The 21,477-nt window shown below is 47.2% G+C and overlaps 1 protein-coding gene across 1 annotated transcript in view; it reads right to left on the bottom strand.

The window, feature by feature from the left end:
• The window catches only part of LOC119434710 (protein transport protein Sec24A-like), a 122,286-nt gene that overhangs the window by 20,040 nt on the left and 80,769 nt on the right, over positions 1–21,477 (bottom strand). Inside the window, exons 15-18 of the mRNA XM_037701821.2 lie at positions 14,495–14,668; positions 13,974–14,084; positions 11,194–11,375; positions 6,808–6,945 (exon numbers count right to left, since the gene is read on the bottom strand). Of these exons, the coding sequence (XP_037557749.2) occupies positions 6,808–6,945; positions 11,194–11,375; positions 13,974–14,084; positions 14,495–14,668 (605 nt within the window). The remainder of the gene's footprint in view (positions 1–6,807; positions 6,946–11,193; positions 11,376–13,973; positions 14,085–14,494; positions 14,669–21,477) is intronic.

Here is a 21,477-nt window from a genome sequence, read left to right as displayed (position 1 = left end):
TCGACGCGTGGCTTTACGGCGGAGGCGGTCGGTGTGGTTGCGGCATATTGCGAGAGATGGCATGGAGTAGCGCTGCTAACGCCACCTAATGGCGGGGTTACTTGGGGGCAAAAGGGGAAAGGGTGCTTCTCCTTGACATGGGGTCGGTGACCAGTGCGGACGCCTTGAGAGACCGTCCCGAGAAGGCTGAGGAGCACGACACTAGAATGGACGAACACGGATTGTTCGAACGCGCCACCGTTCGCATGACCGTACACGTGAACGACTATGCGTTGGTGTCCAGCATGCGGTGAACATGTTCGTTCGCTATCTGGTCATGGTGAGTCGGACTTCCTCGATTTTTCGCATGCCCATGTGGATGTTATATGAGTAGTAATTCTGCTAGCAGCAATTAGTGTATGAAAGGTGCAATAAATGTCCTTTTGATTGTTTGCATTACTATGTTGTTCCTTTGTCCCAAAAACACATGTGACACCCCACACAATAGACAATGCTATCAATCGCATGTCTCTCAAGCTGTCTCCTGCAGACCCCCCCCTCCCCCCCTTGAACTGTCTCAAAGACTCCTCGAGTTCACTGGTCGCAATCTGAGAAACGCTTTTATGTTAATTGCTTTAAAAATTCACCGACGATTACGATACTCCCTAATGCGAAATTTGAGCGCAGCTGTATAAGTGTTTTGATTTCACTATACAGTGCAGTCCACTTATAACGATACCACATACAGTAGCCGACGGATTTTTCGGACTCCAAAAATTCGGACTTGTTGGATATTCCGGACTTCATAGATGCACCATCAGGATTCCCATAGAGCTAATGCATTTTCGCGACCGATTTTTCGGACGAATCTAGGTGCCAATGTTCGATTTTCCGGACTAAATCGCTCGCTCCGAGCCACGCTACCCGATCTTGGGGGCCGCCATGTTGGATTTTCCGCTGGCTTGGCCGGGCTTGGCTTCCAGTGCCCCCCTGTATAGCCTTCAAGATTAGTACACACATGCTATCCTCCAGTCTCCGAGGCCATGCCAGCTCTTCCTTGGCCGACAAAACATTCCAAAAAGCGGCACTTTTTTATTTTTTTTCGGTCAGCTCAGCACCATCATCATAATCACTTAAGCGGAATCCGGGTTTTTTTTTTTTTTTTTGTAAGTTTAGGTTGCGCTGTATGCCGTACGCTGAAAGCTTGCGAGGGTCAGCCAGCAACCGCAATTTAATCTCGCGCACGCGAGAGAGGAAGGCACCTGGAGGCGCAGGCGCGCGGACTTCATTCGCTCGCGGGGCACGGGGAGAAGGCGACGAAGACGGTGGGGTGTTGCGTTCAGCTATTGCGGCTGCTGCCGACGGACCTGCCGCGCAGGCACCGTATCTTGAAAGTGATCTGCGATGGGTACAAAGGGCGTGCGCCGAGTGCCAGTAGCTTCGTATGCGCTGTGTGGTTTTTTTTTTTTCATCGTTCGCGTTGAAGCGAGAGAATAGACAGCGCGAAGGTCAATTTACCCGCGGTCATCGAGCGAGATGTGTTCATGTAACCTGTGCGCGCGTGACACCGTGCTTTTTTAGTTAGTAAGCGCATATGTACAACTTTATACGGCCGATAAAACTAACATCCTTACTTCGTATCGCTGTCTATTAATTTGCTATCGCAATCGATGCTCCGCCTTTTGGGCGAAACTGCGGCATTTTGCCTCAATTTTTTTCTTTTGGGGGGGGGGGGGGGGGGCGAGTTTTTCGGACTGTTCGGTTTTTTGGAATGCTCGATTTTTCGGACTATTTTTCAGTCCCCGCGAAGTCCGGAAAATGGGTCGGCTACTGTATAACAATATATCGGTTATAACGATGAGTTGACTTAAGAGTATCAACTTATGCATTAGGGCTATGAGAAAAAAAACCATATACAGTCGAACCTCGTTAATTTAAACTCCGAGGGGATAGACAATCTGTTCAAATTAACCAGAGTTCGAACTAGTGGGGGTCCCTTTTATTAGCGGTACTAGCGCACAATACCAACATTATAAACGTATGCACTATGAAGCAGGCCCTACTGCATGTTTTTAGGAGCGTGATGTCAACAATTACGTACTGTGCAAGTATGGCATACTCTCACAGAAGAGCACGTAATCCAAGCGCGCGCCGCGTGTCATGCAAGCCAGCGAAAGAACACTGCCAGCCCCGCGGCAACTTGAACAGAGGGGTAGAGCGCATACGCCTCAAACAGAAACGCGAACAACGGCACCTAGATGTCTAGAAGAGCATCGACGAAGCAACGTTAACCGGAGAGAGAGAGAGAGAACGCGGGCACCGAGACACATTCTCACCCAGCGACTCGAGAGAGATTGCTACAGCGTGAGCGTGCACCAACGGGATCAGTCATCACCCCCCCTCGACAACGCTTCGACGACGGCGGTCGAAGGTACGAGAAAAGACTAGAAGATTCCCAGGCTTTGGCCATGCTACGAGATCACGACTCCGATAGGAAAGTTCGAGAACGCCTGTGGAAGCCATATAACCGCCGTGCGAGAATCATCAGAGGAGTTCAGTCCGCACCGGTGATGTGATGTAACGTGAAGACCGAGCGTCTGCGGAAAAAGGGGATTCCCCGGCAAGCTAGTCGACGAGTTCATCGAGCGTCTGCATTTCCAGAAGAAGTTCCTTCTTCGTGATTTGCCCCGAGCTACGCCGAGATCGTCTGATAAGACCAACACGGGTGAATACGATTGGACACTTAGCATTTCTATTCATTTTGTAATTTACGTGTTGGACTCTTAGTGCTTGTCGTGAATTATTTTTCCTGTGTTTGTTAATACCCATCTGAATTGTATTGTGTCTAGCCTAAGTGTGCACGTGTGTGTATAACTGCCTTGTGTGAAGAATATATTTTGTTGTGTTTTGACAACTCTTGGCTCTGACTCGGTCTTTGGACAACAACCAGCATTTGCTGGCGCACCAGAGGGCCCATTCTTAATTGTCCTTGCTTTCGTGGGATTATTTTCGGAAGCTGACAAGTCGGCTTTGGAATTTGGTCCGGCGTCTGCACCTCGTTCACGGGGTCTGTGACACATACGCAATGGACAAACGGGAATCCAGAGAAGCAGGCGCGCACTATCGGGCCCAAACAAACCACTGCGTGCAGCGCCAATCGTTCCATGCATCGTGGCAGCGCACCCATACCATGAGGCCACATCGCCTTTCAAAGTGCATTTACGCAGATGCTGCCTTGAAATAATCTGCAATTTGCGCCTGAGTCACCTTTTTTGGTCGCGACTCCAACGGCATCGACTGCAGTCTACTCACGAGCTCCAGCGCGGCCTCTGAATTATCCTCACCAGAAAAGTACCGCACTGTCGTTTTACAGAAAAGGATGGCGCCCTTGCAAGTGTGCGAGACCACATGATTTCGGCCCGCTGCTTTAGACATGGCGCCTTCCGGTGTTCGCGGAGCGAGCACATGGTTACGGGTTTGCGACGCTACGGCGGCTGACGCGCTGAACTTTGGCATTCGGCTTGGGATTGCATGAAAAGTAGAGTGTGCACATGGGCACTCTTGTTCGAAATAACCTTGGCGCGTGTTTCAGGTTCGAATTAAGGAGAGTTTTTCGCCATTCGAATACACGTCACATTGCCGGGACCAATGGGACTGTTCGAATTATCCATTGGTTCGAATTATACGACTTCGAATTAACGAGGTTCGACTGTATAATGATGTTATTCACCGCATATTGAATATAACAATCAAAATATTGCTTCTGGGTGGCGTTTTTCATGCTGAATAATCGGGAAATTTGCTTTCCTAAGTTGTCCTTAATCGAGACGGGGTGAAAACTTTGCCTACGCGAGTTCGTATCTGCCGCCGTTACCGCCCGCGCGCTGATTGCGAAAGCCACAGAGAGTATCGCAAGTTGGCGCAGTGTGCACAAAATGGCGCCAGCTGCTTCGCGTCGCTGGCGATCATGCGAGCGTCCATAGAAGAGAAGAAAAATGAAAAAATAAAAAGTATAAAAAATAAAAATAATATGAGAAATCGATAAGCGAGCAGTTTCTGCGCTCCCTTTACAATCTCCCTCTCTTTCTCTCTCTCAGCGAGCACGGAAATACGCTGCGGAAGCAACGGGAGGGGCGCCAACAAAGCGCAAGACTGTCATTTGAGACAAAGCTGCAAATTTTGCAAGATTTGATGAAGTATGAGCTCGCGCAGTCGAAGATATAGACGATTATGAAAACCAGGAGCGCCACGATCATGAAGGCTTGAAGCAGTGGCCATGCCTATCATTGGTGAAGGCGGGCTTTGGGCACCAGGACGAAACCCCCATGGGTGAAACCAACACGGTGGTAGTTGCTGGCATTACCGAACTCTAGGAACATGCCGCTACTGAAGATGGAAAAGGCGGTGTTCCGATGGAGGAGTTTCTGAGAGCTACAGTGCTGCCACGTTCTGCTAAGGGGTCTACGAAGGGGCGATCATTGCCCGACAGGCGGCGGCATTGTGCAACGGAGGTGACGACAGTAGCGGGGCAGTGACGACGAGATTAACAATGGCTCGTCTTTGACACCCAAAGCACAATGTTGTCAACCGAGCCGCTCATTAATTTCATGCACGCTAAATTATAGCCACCAGTGTTCGCGCAGCAGCTGGACACGATGCACACCGCGGTTGTGAAAGCAAGTGCAGATTTCTATTTCAGCGCGCATAACGATTGAGATGCTATTTAGAGGTATAAAAAAGCATTTTATTTTTCCCAGCCTACTTTCTGCAACGTCGATTTCTTATCGCAAGTGGCAAATTTGTTTTTTATCGGGACTATGGCAGGTTCGGCAGTTTTTTTTTTTTTAACGGCAGTCCAGATACAGCGATGATCGGTTATAACGATCGGATTTTTCGTTCTTGATATCGTTATAAGTGGACTGCACTGTACAGGGCGTGTCATTTTGGCTGCACCAAATTTTAAAAAATTGCCTGTGGCAGATAGCACAATTATAATCCTTGATATAAACTCCTCGATGAGGCGGCCATTACTTCTACGGGAAATCAAACAGTCTAACTGCATAATTAACATAATTATGCTAATTAAATTTTTAATTAATTATTTTATGGAACATCTTTCAATCTACGAATTATAGCCGCTGAGTTCGCAAGGCGTATACACTTGGAACGAATTTTCGGGACTGAACCAGTTTCGAGATATTAATTTTCAAAGGGTCCGACGAAATGCATGGGCATTCTAGTTCACTTTTTGAGGAAAACGCAGTTTTATGCATTGAAGCATTATTGTGCTTGGGCACAATTGATAGCAGCCACCGCAGACAATGTCCGCTCATGCAGCACTTTGTTTCCATACAGACAACAACGTATGCTACTGTGGTGCCATCTCGTAGCCATCGTCACCGCATAGCCCCTCGTGCGCGGCTCTACGCTTCTCACGCTTTCGCCACACTTTCTACTACTACTAAGTGGTTCATTTGGAAAAGGAATCTATCTTCTGCAGCCCTTGAGGGAGCACAGCTCAGCGCCATCCACAGCTTTCCACCTCATGGTTCCACTGCACCCTCCTTCTTGCGCTCTCTTCGCTCTCGCTGCTTTTTTTCATCCCCCGCTGTGCTCTCATCTTTCGCTGTGCTCATTCGCTAGGTTACGAGGTAGGACGCTGACGCCGATGCTCGCCACAGGAATGGGTGCTCAAGAGCTGCGCTCTAAAATGTTTTCTGACAGTTCTCACCTAATCCAGTAAAGAAATGCTATCAAGATAGGCATACTGTGATGAGGCGTGTTAGCGGCACACCACAAGGTATCCAAGGTTATTTTTTGTGGCTAAGGCTTGGCGTATTCAAAACCTCTTTTGGGTTTTTCTATAATTTGAACCAACTGCTTATAACTCCACGTAAGAAAAAGCTTCATAGAAATACAAATTTGTTATTTGGTTCTATGCCCGACAGCTTCAATGTGCACTGCCTGTGAGTCCAAGGGCAGCCACTGCCCCAGCAAAATTTATATTTATATGCATCACCCTTACGAGCAACAAGGCTTGAATGCAGCTATCTTATGTAAATTTCCATTGGTTGGTCAAAAGGAGTGCAGATCAGCAGGGAGTGAAGTGCGCACAAAGCAGGAACAGGTTCTCTTGCTACGCCACTGGTACAATCCACAGGTCCCAAGTAAGTGCAAACAATGAACGTGCCAGGGTGCCCATTTCCCTGCAAAATTTCTTAATGCCGGAGTAGTTTAAGGGGCGATTCCAGCTATCTTTTTTACCATGTCATGGAAGTGCCAGTGTTGCATTTCTCCACACCTCTCGTCCCACTTAACTCTTTCCTTACTGCTTCATACAGTATTCCTTCATTGTGAGCTGCCGTTTGTTTCGAAATCTGCTAATGGCAGGCAGGATATTGGCATTTCCTGCTGTAGGGCACATCATCGACGCACTCATTATAACAACAGTGCTGTCAAGACCAATGCTGCCACCATTTGGCTTACCACGGGGTCAGGCAAGTGTGGGCTGACAAGTTCTAATTATCCAGCAAAAACCATTTCAGGATCAAAATAACAAATATTGTGACCAATGAAAATGTGTGCACATCGGCTGGGACTGAATTAAAATACAATTAAATTAGCCGCAGTCAATTAATGGAAGTCTATTATATATGCATTAGCGAGTGATGTGACCTGCCATAGTTACTCAAGCTTGCCTCACAACTTATTTCTGAACCTTTAGTACACACCAAGCAAATGTACTTAACCCTACGGGGATAAGAACAAGCTGGGCCTGCAAAACTTTCAGGAATATATCAGTGATAGACACCATGCACCATAACTCACCTGGTCATCAAGCATATGTAGAGGATACAATGCTGGATAGATGTAAGTCATCAGGTACGACAGAGGCATCATTTTCATCTGCTCCATAGCAAAGACCCGTTCATCCAGTTTGGTACTAATGCCCACACGAAATGCTGTCTGCAATAGATTAGGAAAGAGACAGTTCACATTCACTGAAGAGTCACAAAGAGAAGGCACTGATTTTGCAGACAGCACAGAAAGTTATGCATAAAAGTGGTGATACTAAATGCTGCAAATGTCTGAAAAGCCCCCAAAAATGTGGCGTCGTAGAAAATCTCACTTAGTGAAAAAAGAAAAGCAAATCTGTTTTTTCCTGTTAGCAGAAATAGTTGTACGATGAGTACAAATTAAGATGCAGTGCAGGTAGTATTGTGGCATTCCAGTTGAGCACTCGATTTGCGTAACAGCTACATGGATGCTGGCCACCCAATGCATTCTGAGCATGGTTGTCGGAGCTCGACGTCTCGTGGCACTCTATGCAGAATGTCATATTGTTGTCAGTGCCTTTGGAGACAACGAATGTGCAAGCATGTCATAACGTTGCACTTATCTTGACCACCGCAGCTGTTGAAGTGCACTGAAGTCGTATAGCAATTACAAACAAGAGAAATGTACTATCTGAGCTGCAAGTCTTAAAACATCATGAATACAATACCAATGATAACACCTCTGTCTGCATTTAGACAATTAAGTGAAGGCATAAACAAGCACCAACACATGCAAATGAAATCTAAGCAAGGCAGTCAATAAAATTTTAGTGATGGCACAATCTTGCAGTCTGGTCGAAGTGGTGCGATTTGAGCAGATGGCCCATCACCAAAGACCAGAAGTCAAAAGTTGAATTGTTTACTGTGCTTTTCAATGCAATTAAAAATTAAATGAAATTCTGGGGTGTTGCATGCCAAAACCACGACATGATTATGAGGCATGCTGTAGTGGAGGACTCTGAATTAATTTTGACTACAGGGGGTTCTTTAACGGGCACCTAATGCACTGTGCAGGGGCGTTCTTGCATTCCTCCCCCATCAAAATGCAGCCGCTGCGACCAGGATTTGATCCCGCGACCTCGGGCTTAGCAGCGCAACGCCAAAGCGACTACGCCACTACAAAGGGTTCCATGGACTTGGTATAATTTTTATAAAGAAAGATGATATGAAGAACAATAGCAGTGCTGGCAATTTACTTGTTTTTGCCAAAGCGACAAAATCAAAATATCCATCCAAGAGTCATAATGCCTTTATTGCACTATGAGGACCACTGAATATGGTAGCAACTCAAGAAAGCTGAAGGAAAGCATGAGTGATTTTTTTATAGCGATGTATGTTCCCTGCTAGGTGCAAGCGAGTAGCATTTGGCTTGGGTGTTCACTAGAGCACTGCCTTTCATCTGGTATGCTTTGTGTACCATGTTCAAAAAATGCTGCAGGAGCCCTTTAACAAGCTTTTACTGTACCTGCCATAATGGAACCACCTCAAAAAAACTTGCAACAAAGGACTATACAGTCGAGTCCCGCTACAACAAAATTGACGATGCATGAGAAAAAATTCGTAGAAGCGAAAATTGCAATGTTGTGAAATTCACAAAAATATGGTTAACCTGAACTGTTCAACCACAAACTTTTATTTCCAAAAGTCAAGCAGTGTCAACTGCTTCCCTTTTCTTTCCAGGAGCATCGGAACGCGATTTTCACATTCGGCAAGTAGTTGCATCGTGACATCGTCATCATGCACAGCCACGCTGTTTCTGACATCGAGCGCATCCAGTACGCGTGATGTGGCCGGTGGAGGATGCAGGTCTGGCACTTCGTCGTTATCTGACTGCCCATCGTCACGGACACTTTTTATAATGTCCTCATCGCTCAATTCCTCATGGGTGATCACGTCAATGTCAGCATCGACGACATCGTCCAGCTCGACACCAGATGAAACATTTCCAGCACCTTGAAGGGCCGCCCAGGACGCAATTACGTCTGCCAGCGGGTGCACTGCTCGATTGCAGTCAGCAGGATCCTCAGTGGGGTCGGTGTCTGGGTCTCCGAGCTTGAAGCCCGCGTGCATGAAGCAGTTCGTGATGACTGGTCATCCAGTTGCAGCCCACACAGCAGCCATTATCTGCAGCGCCATGTAGAGGTCCAACTTTGTGTTGCGACTGGTCTCCACGTTCAATAGGAGATGCTGCATCCCTCGCTGGCGACCCATTCGGAGAAAATGGCCCGCGTCATCCACGATCAGCTGTTGGCAACATATTTTACAGGAAGTCTCCTATTGCCTTTAAGGCAACGGGGCCTTGCACTTTTTTCGATAACTAGCGGTGGGCGCTTGTCGGATCCGTCCGCGTTGGCGCACAGCAGCAAGGTCATGCGCTTTTTACTGTGGTTCCCACCGTGACCCAATGCTAACCTTTCAATTCGAGGGTTTTCGATGGCAGCATCTCATAAAACAGGCCTGTCAGGTCAGGGTTGTAAATGTCACACATGGCATAGTCTTTCAACAACGCCGAAACGTTTGTTGACATCCAGGTGGATGCGCTGCCTGTGTCTGCCGATGCTGACTCGCCAGAAAGCGTCTTGCCGACAATGTCATGGCGGGCCTTGAATCTGCTGAGCCAGCCTGTGCTCTCCTTAAAATCGTCAATTCCCAGCAGGCAAGCGTAATTCAGGGCCTTCTGCTGCACGGTGTTTCCACTGATGGGTATCTTCGGACTTCAGAATGGTGGACAGCGAACTGGGAGAAATCCCAAACTTTTCCACAACGTCGCCTTCCTTCTGTCCACTTGCGACTTCAGCCAGGATCCGAGCTTTATCCTCCAAGGATCAAAACTTTCGCTTTTTGCATGGCGGCGCCACATCGAAAAGCACGCTAAAACAGAAAGGCTCCTCTAAGCAAATCAAACACCGCTCAGGCAACTGCACAGGCAACTGCACAATTGCACTAGCACTAACTACGCACCGATGCTGCCGAGATGCAGCTTGGACTGACGAGACGACTGAGACTGACGAGACGAGGCTTTGGATTGTCTGCGACTGAAAAGTTTCAAGCCAATCCCAAAGGTAGGCTAGTCTCATCGCCGTCGCTATCGAGCAATGGCGGCCCCCATGCTCGGTCATCAGCGGCAGTTTCTGGTGGTGCCAACACGCGATGATAACTTTGTAGACTCATTTTTAGGTGCAAAATGTTCAAAATTGTGCTTCCTGCACAGCAAATAAATTTCAAGCCTGGAATTGCTTCGTCGTTAAAGCGGAACGGCATAAGAAAAAGTGTTTGTTGTGGTGAGGATATTAATGCATTGACTCCTATGGGCAGCTGACGGGGAACCGAGAATTATTCGTTGTACCGGAAATTTCGTTGAAGCGGCGTTCATTGTAGCAGGGTTCGACTGTATATCACAAGTTCTGGATCTTTTGATCAATATTTTCTCATGCAGCTTTGCTCCTGTCCTTATATATGCACGCTTAATTGCTTGAATTTAACAACTTACTGCATGTCGAGTGAATGGAAAAGCTACTGCACAGAGAGCAGCAGTGCCCAGTCGGCCACAAAAATTTACACGGCACAGGATTTGCAAAAAATATGAATTTTCACAAAGCCTAGGTACATAGCCTCGATATCCAAGTTTCAAGGCGTAGTAGTTTTTTCAATCTACGCAGTGACACATTAAATTAGAAATACCATGACCTAAAAGAGCAGAAATTCACATTTGTCGTAAAACCCATGTCCCATAAACATTTGTGGCCAACTGTACCTGCAAAACTTTTTCTCAAAGTGCCAAATACAAACAATAGGTACAGAGGTGCATGGACGTTACTGTGGCACTACCGAGTGCTATTGTCTCCACGATTCAAAAACATTAGATCAAATGCCTGACTATCTGCTATGACAATGCCTGATGCTTTGTTTTGCCTCATGCAAGTATGCAAATTGCACTGTTTGTAGCACATGATCATTTTCGCATGACAGCAGCTTAAGCTCTTAAGTTTACCTTTCTTCTACTGGTCTAGAGAAAACCCATATGTATGACCCTAATGACTTTCCAGAAGTGTACCTTGGTAATTTCGTAGAATACTCCCCCCCCCTAAAGCTATTCTCACTTTTTCACAAGCTTCCAACCTTTTTTTTTCCCCCCAACTTGTATGGGTCATCCTGAGATCAGTTAGAATGTTAAAGTAATTGCCTTTTCTTTTTTCAGTTGTAATAATTTTCACATAGCTACTTCAGTTTTAAAAACTGAATTTATATGTCTAGACATGGAACTACAGCACTTTGAAATTGACTTAAATAACAAGCGCAAGTTTGAGAACAGTATCAAAATGTGCAAAATGACAGCAATATATTGCAAAGCAAGGTTGTTCCATTCTCCAGTACTCACATGTTTCATGAGCGCAAGCACATAGAGTGGCACAAGGCGGGCACAATGGGGGATAGGCAGCCCTAATGCAGCCGCTTGACCAGAATTCAGGGTAGTCTTGAAAGCTTGGATCAGGTCCAGGCAGGCATTAACCATTGCCTCACGTGCATCCACGACAGACGATGAAAGGCTCCGGTCCACCGCTGCAAATGCATCACCAAAACAGCACAATATGCTTCAGGTCCATCCTCGCGGTTGTTTTCTTTCCATTTATCGCTTCAGTATTAATTATCCCATAGTTTTCCAACTGATCTTATCCTTTAATAATGCAAAGTATTCACTGTACTCTTATATCGCTAACCTTAAGTTAAATCATAAGTAGCCAATAAACAATGACACCAAGGCCAGCATAGGGGAAATTACTTGTACTTACTAGTTGAATTAAAGAAATGATAAACTAATGGAAATAAAAATGGATGAAAAACCAACTGGCCACAGGTGGGGAACAATCCCACGTCTCCGCATTACGCGTGCGATACTCTTACCATTGAGCTACCCCGGCGCCGTTTTCCCATCCACTTTCTGGGGTATTTGTGTTTTACAACTAGAACTAAACCTGGGAGTGTTAGCCAGCGCCACCACTCACAAACCTAGGCGGCGGATGTGGAACATCCTTTCTGCCGCAGGCGTCACGAGTACATGATCTATTCGGGTGAAGGCAACTGGTCAATAAACCCACATATGGTATCTGAAGGCACATATGGTACCTGCTATCCGGTTTAATTTCCATGTTTAAAATTGTGCACCTCATATGGCATATATTGCAGTAAATGGCAACAATGGATATAACGATATAGCTAAGTAATTTCAGCTCCCCCTTCAACTTCGTTATAACGTGGTTCAAGCGTAACAGCTCTGTTTTAAAACATGACAGACTAAAGATTTTTTTTCTTTAATTCTGTCACATCTACAGTCAGACCAAGCAAGCTGTAGCTTATAGCACAGTTCCATGAAAATGTTTATACAGTATAGACCACTTATAACGTAACCGCTTATAGTGCAGGACCGGATATAGTGCGGTCTTTTCAGACTCCCATTAATTTTCCCATAGCACTCCATGTATACACGTATCGCTTATAGTGCAGTTGCGGGAAACGAAATACCGGTTACAGTGCGGCTGCCTGGGAGTACGGAAGTCAGCGGAGACGGCGAACGCTCCCCTCAAACGGGCGCCCCAAGGAGTGCTCATGGAAGAAAGAGAGACGAAGTGGAGGAGAAGGGCACGTGGTGCGAACGAACAGCCAGTGAGGCTGAAACCAGAATCTTGAGTGCGAGTCGTGAAATATCACGGCGCGCATACCGAGTGAGGGCCACGAAACTACCAGCGCCGGCCAACGCGCGCTTCACGCTAACGGCAGTAAACGAAACTTCAGGGAGGGAACGGGCGGCGGCGGCACGGCACGGCGAAGGGCGCACACGGAGACCGTGGAATGTGAGGGACAAGGGCGGCAGGGAAGCAGATTTCACCTTGGCAACTCCGCCGCTTCGGTGGCTCCCCTCGCCCTCCCTCGTAGCTCCCTCACTTTCGACTGTCACCGCGAGCCGCCGCTGCAGCCGGCCCGGCGCGAGCTCCCCGAAGTTTCGTTTTCAGCCATTATCGGCAAGCGGGTGTTTGCCGGCGTGGGCAGTTTCGTTCGCCGGCCTGGGACAGCGCCGCTGCTTCCCTCTGCGCCGTAGCTGCAGCGTGCAAGGTCAACACGTGACTAAAAAGTAGAGGAAGCATAAAGGAGAAAGAAGGATTCACTGCCATTTTTCATGCGTGGCTACGGTAGCGTGGCTGAGACGTCGGCACGTACATGCATGTTCCGGTGCAACGCAGAATCGGTGATCTTGCCATTTCAGAGAGGGTGAAATGTCCGCCGCATTTTTTTCGTTCTTTTTTTTCTTGTTCGCGCGCGACATTGAGGGGTCTCTCCTAAGATTTTACTCTATGGCGGTGCCGGAGCAATGCCGGTCGGAGGCGCCGCCGCGTGATTTGGTTCGAATTAATGAGATTCCACTGTAAACTGAATGCAAACGTTCTAGCCGCATTCCTCGACTGTCGCATAGGCGTGGCGGCTCGGTGCACATGTTTTGTATATGTGCGGGCCTTGAAAATTGTTGCTTTGGTTATAGTGCGGTACCGCTTATAGTGCGGATATTCGCGACTCCGGCGACTTACGTTATAAACGGTCTACACTGTATAAACTCTTAGTAGACCTAAGTGACCTTGCAGTATCACTGAACAAAGACTAACGAAGCTGTCAGTCCCATCAAAGAGGATCATACTACTGTGATGCACCATGCGTTTTAGACACTGTTGTTCCCATGACATGTGGTGCTCATGTGATCACTTTTCCTCTGCTGCTGTTACCACGTGCACTTTCACACTTTTCTAATTAATATGCTTAGTTCATTACTAATTCGAATTTTGTAAGCCAACTTTCAACACCCACAAAAGCTCAGAGTGATTAAACCATATTTGTGCAAAGTTTTAACTATAAACCTTTGTTCCCTTACTGATTAAGTTTGATCTCATTGTAAACAGCCATTTTACTGAGTCCCGCAGCATGTCAACTTTTTGTGCCTCCTGTAACTGACTCACACATCCCATTTTCCCTAGATTCTGAGCAACGTCTTCCCACATTCCTGCAAATTTTACTTTGATCCACTTTTCAGTTTTCAGAAGGCTAATTTTTTACAGCTGTTGTTGTAGTCTGTCCATGATCTAAGTGGAACTATAGGAATAAAGGCCCACTCACCCATCTTACAGAGCATGCCCATGACTGCTTCCTGGTCTACAGATCCGAGGATGTCTTGCAGCATTGCAGTCACTGGAAGGCACATTGTGTGCACCCGAATCCGTCTTTCACCTGCATGGACAGCGACACCATGCAACTGAACCATGGTTTCCCTTCCTAAAGCATGCACAATACAACTAAAATTACTTGAGAATTAGGTTATGAAGTTTGAAAATCAACATTATGGCTTAAGTGCATGACCATGTGACAAAGGCATGCTTGCTTAACCCCACAAACCCCAATGTATTCACCATAGAAGTTGCCACCAAAAATGCTCTCTTATGAAATTTGAGCAAGAACAATCCCCCACTAAACACTTAACCTTCTATTGAAGTTACTTGAATAAAAATGCAGGTCACTGCATTATAAATGGTTCTACCATGCGAATTTCTTATTCGTAAACCAAGCTCTAAAGTAGCCTTTTCTGCATTCCCATTCAGAATTTGAATCACACATCCATCTCTCCCTTTTTGTTTTCTTACCTCGACTGGACGTGTAAAGCACAGCCGCCTGAAAACAGGCAAGATTGCAGTCAGCCAAGCTCTCTTCAATGGCTATCTGCATGCCAAAACCTGCATCTGGGTTAACGTTGGGCAGCGACAGCAGGTCTGTCGAGCGCACAAAGAAGTTGCCATGGAACGTGTGGATCACAAGTCCTGCGTCAGATGGAGAGTGAAGAAAGACAGTTTTACACAGTAGAAATTAACAACAGTTTTCTGTTAAGAACATTTCATAAGATATAAAAGTTACACTTCAGAGAGCAAAAATTTCCTGTTATGCTTTTTGTACAAATTATTTAAAGTTTTCCAGTTCTCACATGATAAGTACACAACACAGCATAACAACTTCACAGTAACAGTCTAACCTCGATATAATGAATCTGGACATAACAGGTTATTTTTATTTATTTATTTATTCAAAATACCTTACAGGCTCATTGAAGGGCATTGAGTACGGGAGGCAACAGTAACTACAAGAAAAAAAAATATATACTAAAACAAATATTACAAAAAAGCAAAGTGCAACATCTTTATACAATATTAGCACGTAACAAATTCACGTTATCACAGAATGTTTCACGATTAGAGATGGATGCAATTATTGCATATTACAAAGTAAATTTCAAATGCATCTCCGGTCTCATATACAGTATAGATCACTTATAATGTAACCGCTTATAGTGCAGGACTGGATACAATACAGCCTTTTCAGATTCCCGTTAATTTTCCTATAGCACTCCATGTATACGCGTACCGCTTAGTAGCGCAGTGGTGGGAGACGGAATACTGGTTACAGTGCGGCTGCCTGGAAGTTCGGCAGTCAACCGACACAGTGAACGCTCCCCTCAAGTCGCAGATATAGTCCGACGTAACACGCGTCGAGCTCCGCGACGTCACGGTGGTGAAAAACCGGCATCTATACTCCAATGACATGACAGAACCGGCGTGGTCTGGCACTGTGGGGTGCATTCCAACGTTACTGGCGCATGAATAGCTCAGTTCCTATTTCTCGCGGCCACGCTCAGCTTTCCCCTCCACCCCTTCGACGTCGGTGAGAGTGTGCAAGGTAGATGGAAGGAGGGGCACGCAAGCCAGGCGATGCGATGCGACAAAGGCGTGCCACACAGGGTGCGCGGCACCAATGCAAGTGTGGCGAAGCAGCTCGCGTTTTTTTTCCAGGAGATTTTGAATCTTTCATTTTGGTGCACACACCCAGCAACCATATTTAATTGTCATAACTGATAACACAGCACGTGCGCACTGTAGTAGGTAGCTCATCTTACCATAGAACACATACAAAAGTTGATGGTGCATTGGTTGTTTATTGTTGTATCCGATATATCCCTTTCAGGCATTGTGTACACTGTTGCGTACATCATAATAGCATATCAAAAGAAAAAACAGTGATCAAAATAATTGTAATTAAAATGTGTTGCATGCATATCGAAACACCTCTGATTGGATGTGACCTGAAAGTTTGAATAATATGTGTAAACGTTTTTAGTAAAACGAGCTGTTAGGTAGACGCCTGGCTGTTTGCGCTCAGCGTCAGTAAGTCGTTCACTTCTTTGATTGTTTCTTGCAACTGTTTCAAGTTAGCCATACTTCTCGAGTGGCTGGATAGCTTTCTTACAAGTATGCTAAACACAAAACAGTTAAACTTCTCAAATATGACGTTCCAGTAGAGAGCTTTCACATGGAGTCCACAGTTTAAAAACATGACAAAACTCACTGAAGAATTGGAAATTTTTATTTGTTATCCAGTTCTGCAATTTTCATGATAGTTAAGAAGCAAGATATGTGGTGAAAAAAAATTTTGATTGGACATAATTAACTTTCGCCTTAAGGGGATATTATTAAAACCAGTATCATTATCAGTGGATTCGGCTTATATACAAAACACGCGAATTTCTGGATAGCTACATTGCGTTTAGCAGGAAACAAGAAAATACTGCTCCTGTAAACGCTCAACCACATGCACGCATTTTTTGAGCGACAGCAACAAGCGCCAGGTTTTGCCATCGCGGAGGGCAATCCATAACCTTCACTTGTCACGTCACTGGTCTTTGGCCAGCCAGAAAACTTTTTTGCCTGTAAGTCCATGCGGCGGCTTCCGCCGGTTACCACGTGATGGCAACAACCAATCCATGCGCTTCATTCTGAATTCACTCTAGTGGCTACTTGCTCTCCACCATGACAGCAAGAAATCAATGGTAAAATCAGCCTTCACTTCTCATCTCATGGTGAGGAAAAGGTATATTTTGATGCTGTTAGGCATGAGATTCTTACAAAGAGCTGCGAAAGTGTTTTATTTCTGCCTACCAGATAATGCCACAGCATCTCACGCTGGTGATGTGGAACACATTTTTACTGGTGATGGTGGCATATTAAAACTAGATACAGTAGAACCCCGCTGTTACGTTTTTCACGGGACCGTAAAAAAAGAACGTAAGAGCCGGGAAACGCAAGCGCCGGGAAACAGGAAAAATTGAGAAATGGGAGTAGTGTTGAACTGCACACAATATTATTTTAATTCTTACGTGTGACAAAAAGTAGTTTCGCCCGACAGCCGAAGTATCTATCGATTGCGATGAGCTATACAAAGTAAGAATAGTAGTTTTATCGTCCGTATAAACTTGTAAACATTCGCTTATTAACTAATTAACAAACATGGTGTCAGCGCCCACAGGCAAACATGAACACATCTCACTCGATGAGCGTGGACACGCGCTGTCAAACGCTGGGGTGAGGAATTTAAGCGCCGCTGCAGAAGCGAGCGAAGTGACCTTCGTGCTGTTGTCTATCACTTCACGCAAAGAACACACAGCACGCACAATGCTACGACCCGCCGACGCACCTACACTGCGTAGACTTTGCCCCCAACGCAGATCGCTTTCAAGATACGGCACGCGCGCCGCCGCGTAGTACGCAGTTGAAGCCAGAGCACAACGCTGCCAGGTATCACTCCCCCCCTGCTCCCCGCCGGTGCCTTGAGCGCAACGGAAGAAGGCGTGCCGCAATCGTCGGCTCACCTCGCACGCTTTCACTCCTACAGCATGCGGCGCGCGGCGACGACGTTATCGCCCTTGGATTTATGCGGATCATCTATAAGCCAAAACCAATTTAGGGCCGCAACGCGTCATAGACACCATCTTTAGATAGCAAACACGGATCTCAAGGGCCATACTTTTGCTGACGGAAACCGAAATACGTAATAACTGTCGCCCCCAACACTTGGGCGGCCAATGCCATCGTCAAGCAACCAAGCCAAGCAACATGAAAAGTCAAAATGGCCGCTCGGGCCGGCGCGGTGTGGCAGTTCGCAACGTATGATGCGGGAACAGTCCTACAGTTGCGACGTAACAGCGGGGTTACCAATGCATTGGGTTCTACGGGAGCTGTGCCGGGATCGGCCGAAAACGACGTAACAGCCACGAAAACGCAGCACCCGGGAACGTAACAGCGGGGTTCTACTGTATAGTACACTGATTAAAATGTCGGTCCCGCAGCAATTATGCTATTTTTTTAAGGGCGTACAATTGTATTTATTCGGACAACACTGGAAATGTGTCACTACTTTGTTTAGTGACATCGGGTCCATATGGTTGCCCTACGGCCTGACGCCACATTGCGACAGGATCTGCCTTTGTTTAGTGACATCGGGTCCACACAGTTGCCCTACGCCGCGACGCCACATTGCGACAGAGTCTGCCTGCCACATCGCCTATCACTTGAATATCGCATGCATGGTGTTGCCTCCTAAGTGTGCCTACATTGATATATTTCTGTCAGTAAAATGCTGTCCTTCATGAAAGAAGTAAATGCTCCATATCAATATAATGTGATTGTTAGCTGGTTAATTAAGTTGGTTCAGCAAGGGCATATTAAGATTGTGAGAAGCGCTGTAGTGGGGGACTCTGGATTAATTTTGACCACCCGGGGTTCTTGAACGTGCACCCAATGCACGGTATACGCATACCTCCCAAGTTCGAAGAAACTAAATCCAAGAGATCTTCCAACCGAGGGGGAGGGTCAGTCGGTAACATACCCCCCCCCCTCCAATGTCCATATTATCAAGTACTCGCAGATGAACTTCATTACAATTTTATTTACAGATATTATATATACAAATAACCACATGAACATCAAGGTCTCACTTTTGCTAGCATTTCGTTGTTGCTAATTTTGCCTTAAAACATTCTTTCAATTTAAATTCTTGGGTCTTACCTCCCACAACCACCATCTGATTATGAGGCACGCCGTAGTGGGGGACTCCGGATTATTTTGGATTAACATGCACCCAATGAAAGGCACACGAGTGCTTTTACATTGACGCCGCGACCGAGATTTGATCCAGATAGCTCGTGCTTAGCAGCGCAATGCCAAAGCCACTAAACAATCACGGCGGGTGTTCAAAAATTATTCAAATAATGATTGATCGTAAGAAATTCTATTTCTTTCACATTTTGTGAGGTTGACGTTTCCCAGCGACTTGAACGAGCGACACATGAACGAGCGACACATGGACGAGCGACACATGGACGAGCGACACATGGACGAGCGGCACATGGACGAGCGGCACTGCGTCCTCGTATTTTTCAGTATGTTAAATTGCCGTTCGCCCCACTCTGCTTCGCTCTCTGTTATCAACAAAATAGCCAGTGACACTTCGGCTGAGCACTACATTAAAATACTTGAAGATACAGTTAAACCTGCTTATAACGAAGTTTTTCTATTCCCCGCCGTTACTCCATAGAAGCACATGTATTTGAGACCTCTACGTAACGAAGTGGTAGCGGGAGACCCCCTCGATATAATGAATTTTCCCCTCCGACAACCTAGAGATTTCACCCCAAATTGTCATTTTTGCGCGAGCAGCAACCGGAAGCACCTTCTCCGCCGCGACGGAATGCGAAGCGAGCGCACGTGTGCGTGCGTGAGTACGTGTGCGAGGCGAGCACGCATCTCTCTCGACCCGGCGATCTTGCCACCGCGGGCGTGACCTTTCCCCCTCCCTTCATTCAAACCTGATCCTGCCGCTGGCTGCAGCTGGCCTAGCCTGCCAAGCCGGCACTCTCTCCTTTTCCAGTTGTTGTTGCCGATGCGCTGGTACACGCTGCGACACATCACACTCGATGAGCGCGGACATGCGCTGTCAAACGCTGGCGGCGTGTGGAAGCACCGCTGGAGAAGCGAGCGAAGTGACCTTCGTGCTGTTGTCTATCGCTTCAATGCAAACTGAGCGCCGAGAACACACAGCATGCACAAAGCTATGAGCCGCCAACGCACCTACACTGCTAGACTCTGCCCCAACGCAGATCACTTTCAAGATACGGCCCGCGCGGCCGCCGCGCAGGACGCAGTTGATGCCAGAGTACAGTACAACGCCGCCCCGCTATCCCTCCCCCCTCGCTCCCTTGCCGGTGCCTCGAGCGCAACGGAAGAAGGCGCGCTTCCTCCCTGCTTTTTTTTAGACCGCTGTTGCGTCGCAACTGTGGGACCATTCGTGCATCATACGTTGCTAACTACCACCCCACCCCGGCCCGAGCGGCCATTTTGACTTTCATGTCATTTGGCTTGGTGGCTTGGCGATGGCATTGGCCGCCTAAAGTGCCGGAGGCGACACTTATGACATATTTTTTGGTATTTGTGGGGTTCTACTATATACAGTTTCCCTACTACAGTGTAGACCGCTTATAACGTAAGTCGCCGGAGTCGCAAATATCCGCACTATAAGCGGTACTGCACTATAACCAAAGCAACAATTTTGAAGGCCCGCACATATAAAAAACATGTGCACCGAGCCGCCACGCGTATGCGACAGTCGAGGAATGCGGCTAGAACGTTTGCATTCAATTTACAGTGGAATCTCATTAATTCGAACCAAATCACGCGGCTGCGCCTCCGACCGGCATTGCTCCGGCACCGCCAAAAATCGCATTGCGACGCGTGCGATCGCACCAATTTTTTTCGCTCCAGTCGCTGCATGTGAAACAGCCTATAGAGTAAAAGCTTAGGAGAGACCCCTCAATGTCGCGCGTGAACAAAAAAAAAAGGGGGAAAAAAAACGGGGAGGAAATTTCACCCTCTCTCAAATGGCAAGGTCGCCGATTCTGCGTTGCACCGGAACATTTGTGTACGTGCCGATGTCTCAGCCACGCTACCGTAGCCATGCGTAGAAAATGGCAGTGAACCCTTCTTTCTCCTTTATGCTTCCTCTACTTTATAGTCACGTGTTAACCTTGCACGCTGCAGATACGGTGCAGAGGGAAGCAGCAGTGCTGTTCTAGGCCGGCCAACGAAACTGCCCATGCCAGCAAACGCCCGCTTCCCAATAACGGCAGAAAACGAAACTTCGGGGAGCTGACGCCGGGCCGGAGGGGGGGCGAGGGGAGCCACCGAAGCAGCGGAGTTGCCGAGGCGAAATCCGCTTCCCTGCCGCCGTCCTCCCTCACATTCCACGGTCTCCGCGTGCACCCTTCGCCGTGCCGTACCGGTGCCGCCCGTTCCCCAAAGTTTCGTTTACTGCCGTTATCGTGAAGCGAGCGTTGGCCGGCGTTGGCAGTTTCGTGGCCCTCGCTCGCTATGCGCGCCGTGATATTTCACGACTCGCACTCAATATTCTGGTTTCAGCCTCACTGGCTGTTCGTTCGCACCACATGCCCTTCTCCTCCACTTCGTCACTCTTTCTTCCTCGAGCACTTCTTGGGGCGCCTGTTTGAGGGGAGTGTTCGCCGTCTCCGCTGACTTCCGTACTCCCAGGCGGCCGCACTGTAACCGGTATTTCGTTTCCCGCAACTGCATTATAAGCGATACGTGTATACATGGAGTGCTATGCGAAAATTAACAGGAGTCTGAAAAGACCGCACTATATCCGGTCCTGCACTATAAGTGGTTACGTTATAAGTGGTCTATACTGTACTTAATTTTGCGCGATGAACCTCCAACTGGATTAGATTGGGTTA

The sequence above is a fragment of the Dermacentor silvarum genome, chromosome 1, assembly GCF_013339745.2.
Source record: "Dermacentor silvarum isolate Dsil-2018 chromosome 1, BIME_Dsil_1.4, whole genome shotgun sequence".
In the NCBI taxonomy this organism is placed as follows: Eukaryota; Metazoa; Arthropoda; class Arachnida; order Ixodida; family Ixodidae; genus Dermacentor; species Dermacentor silvarum.
Note: the sequence above shows the minus strand (reverse complement) of the source record. Positions and strands in the feature narration are given on the sequence as shown.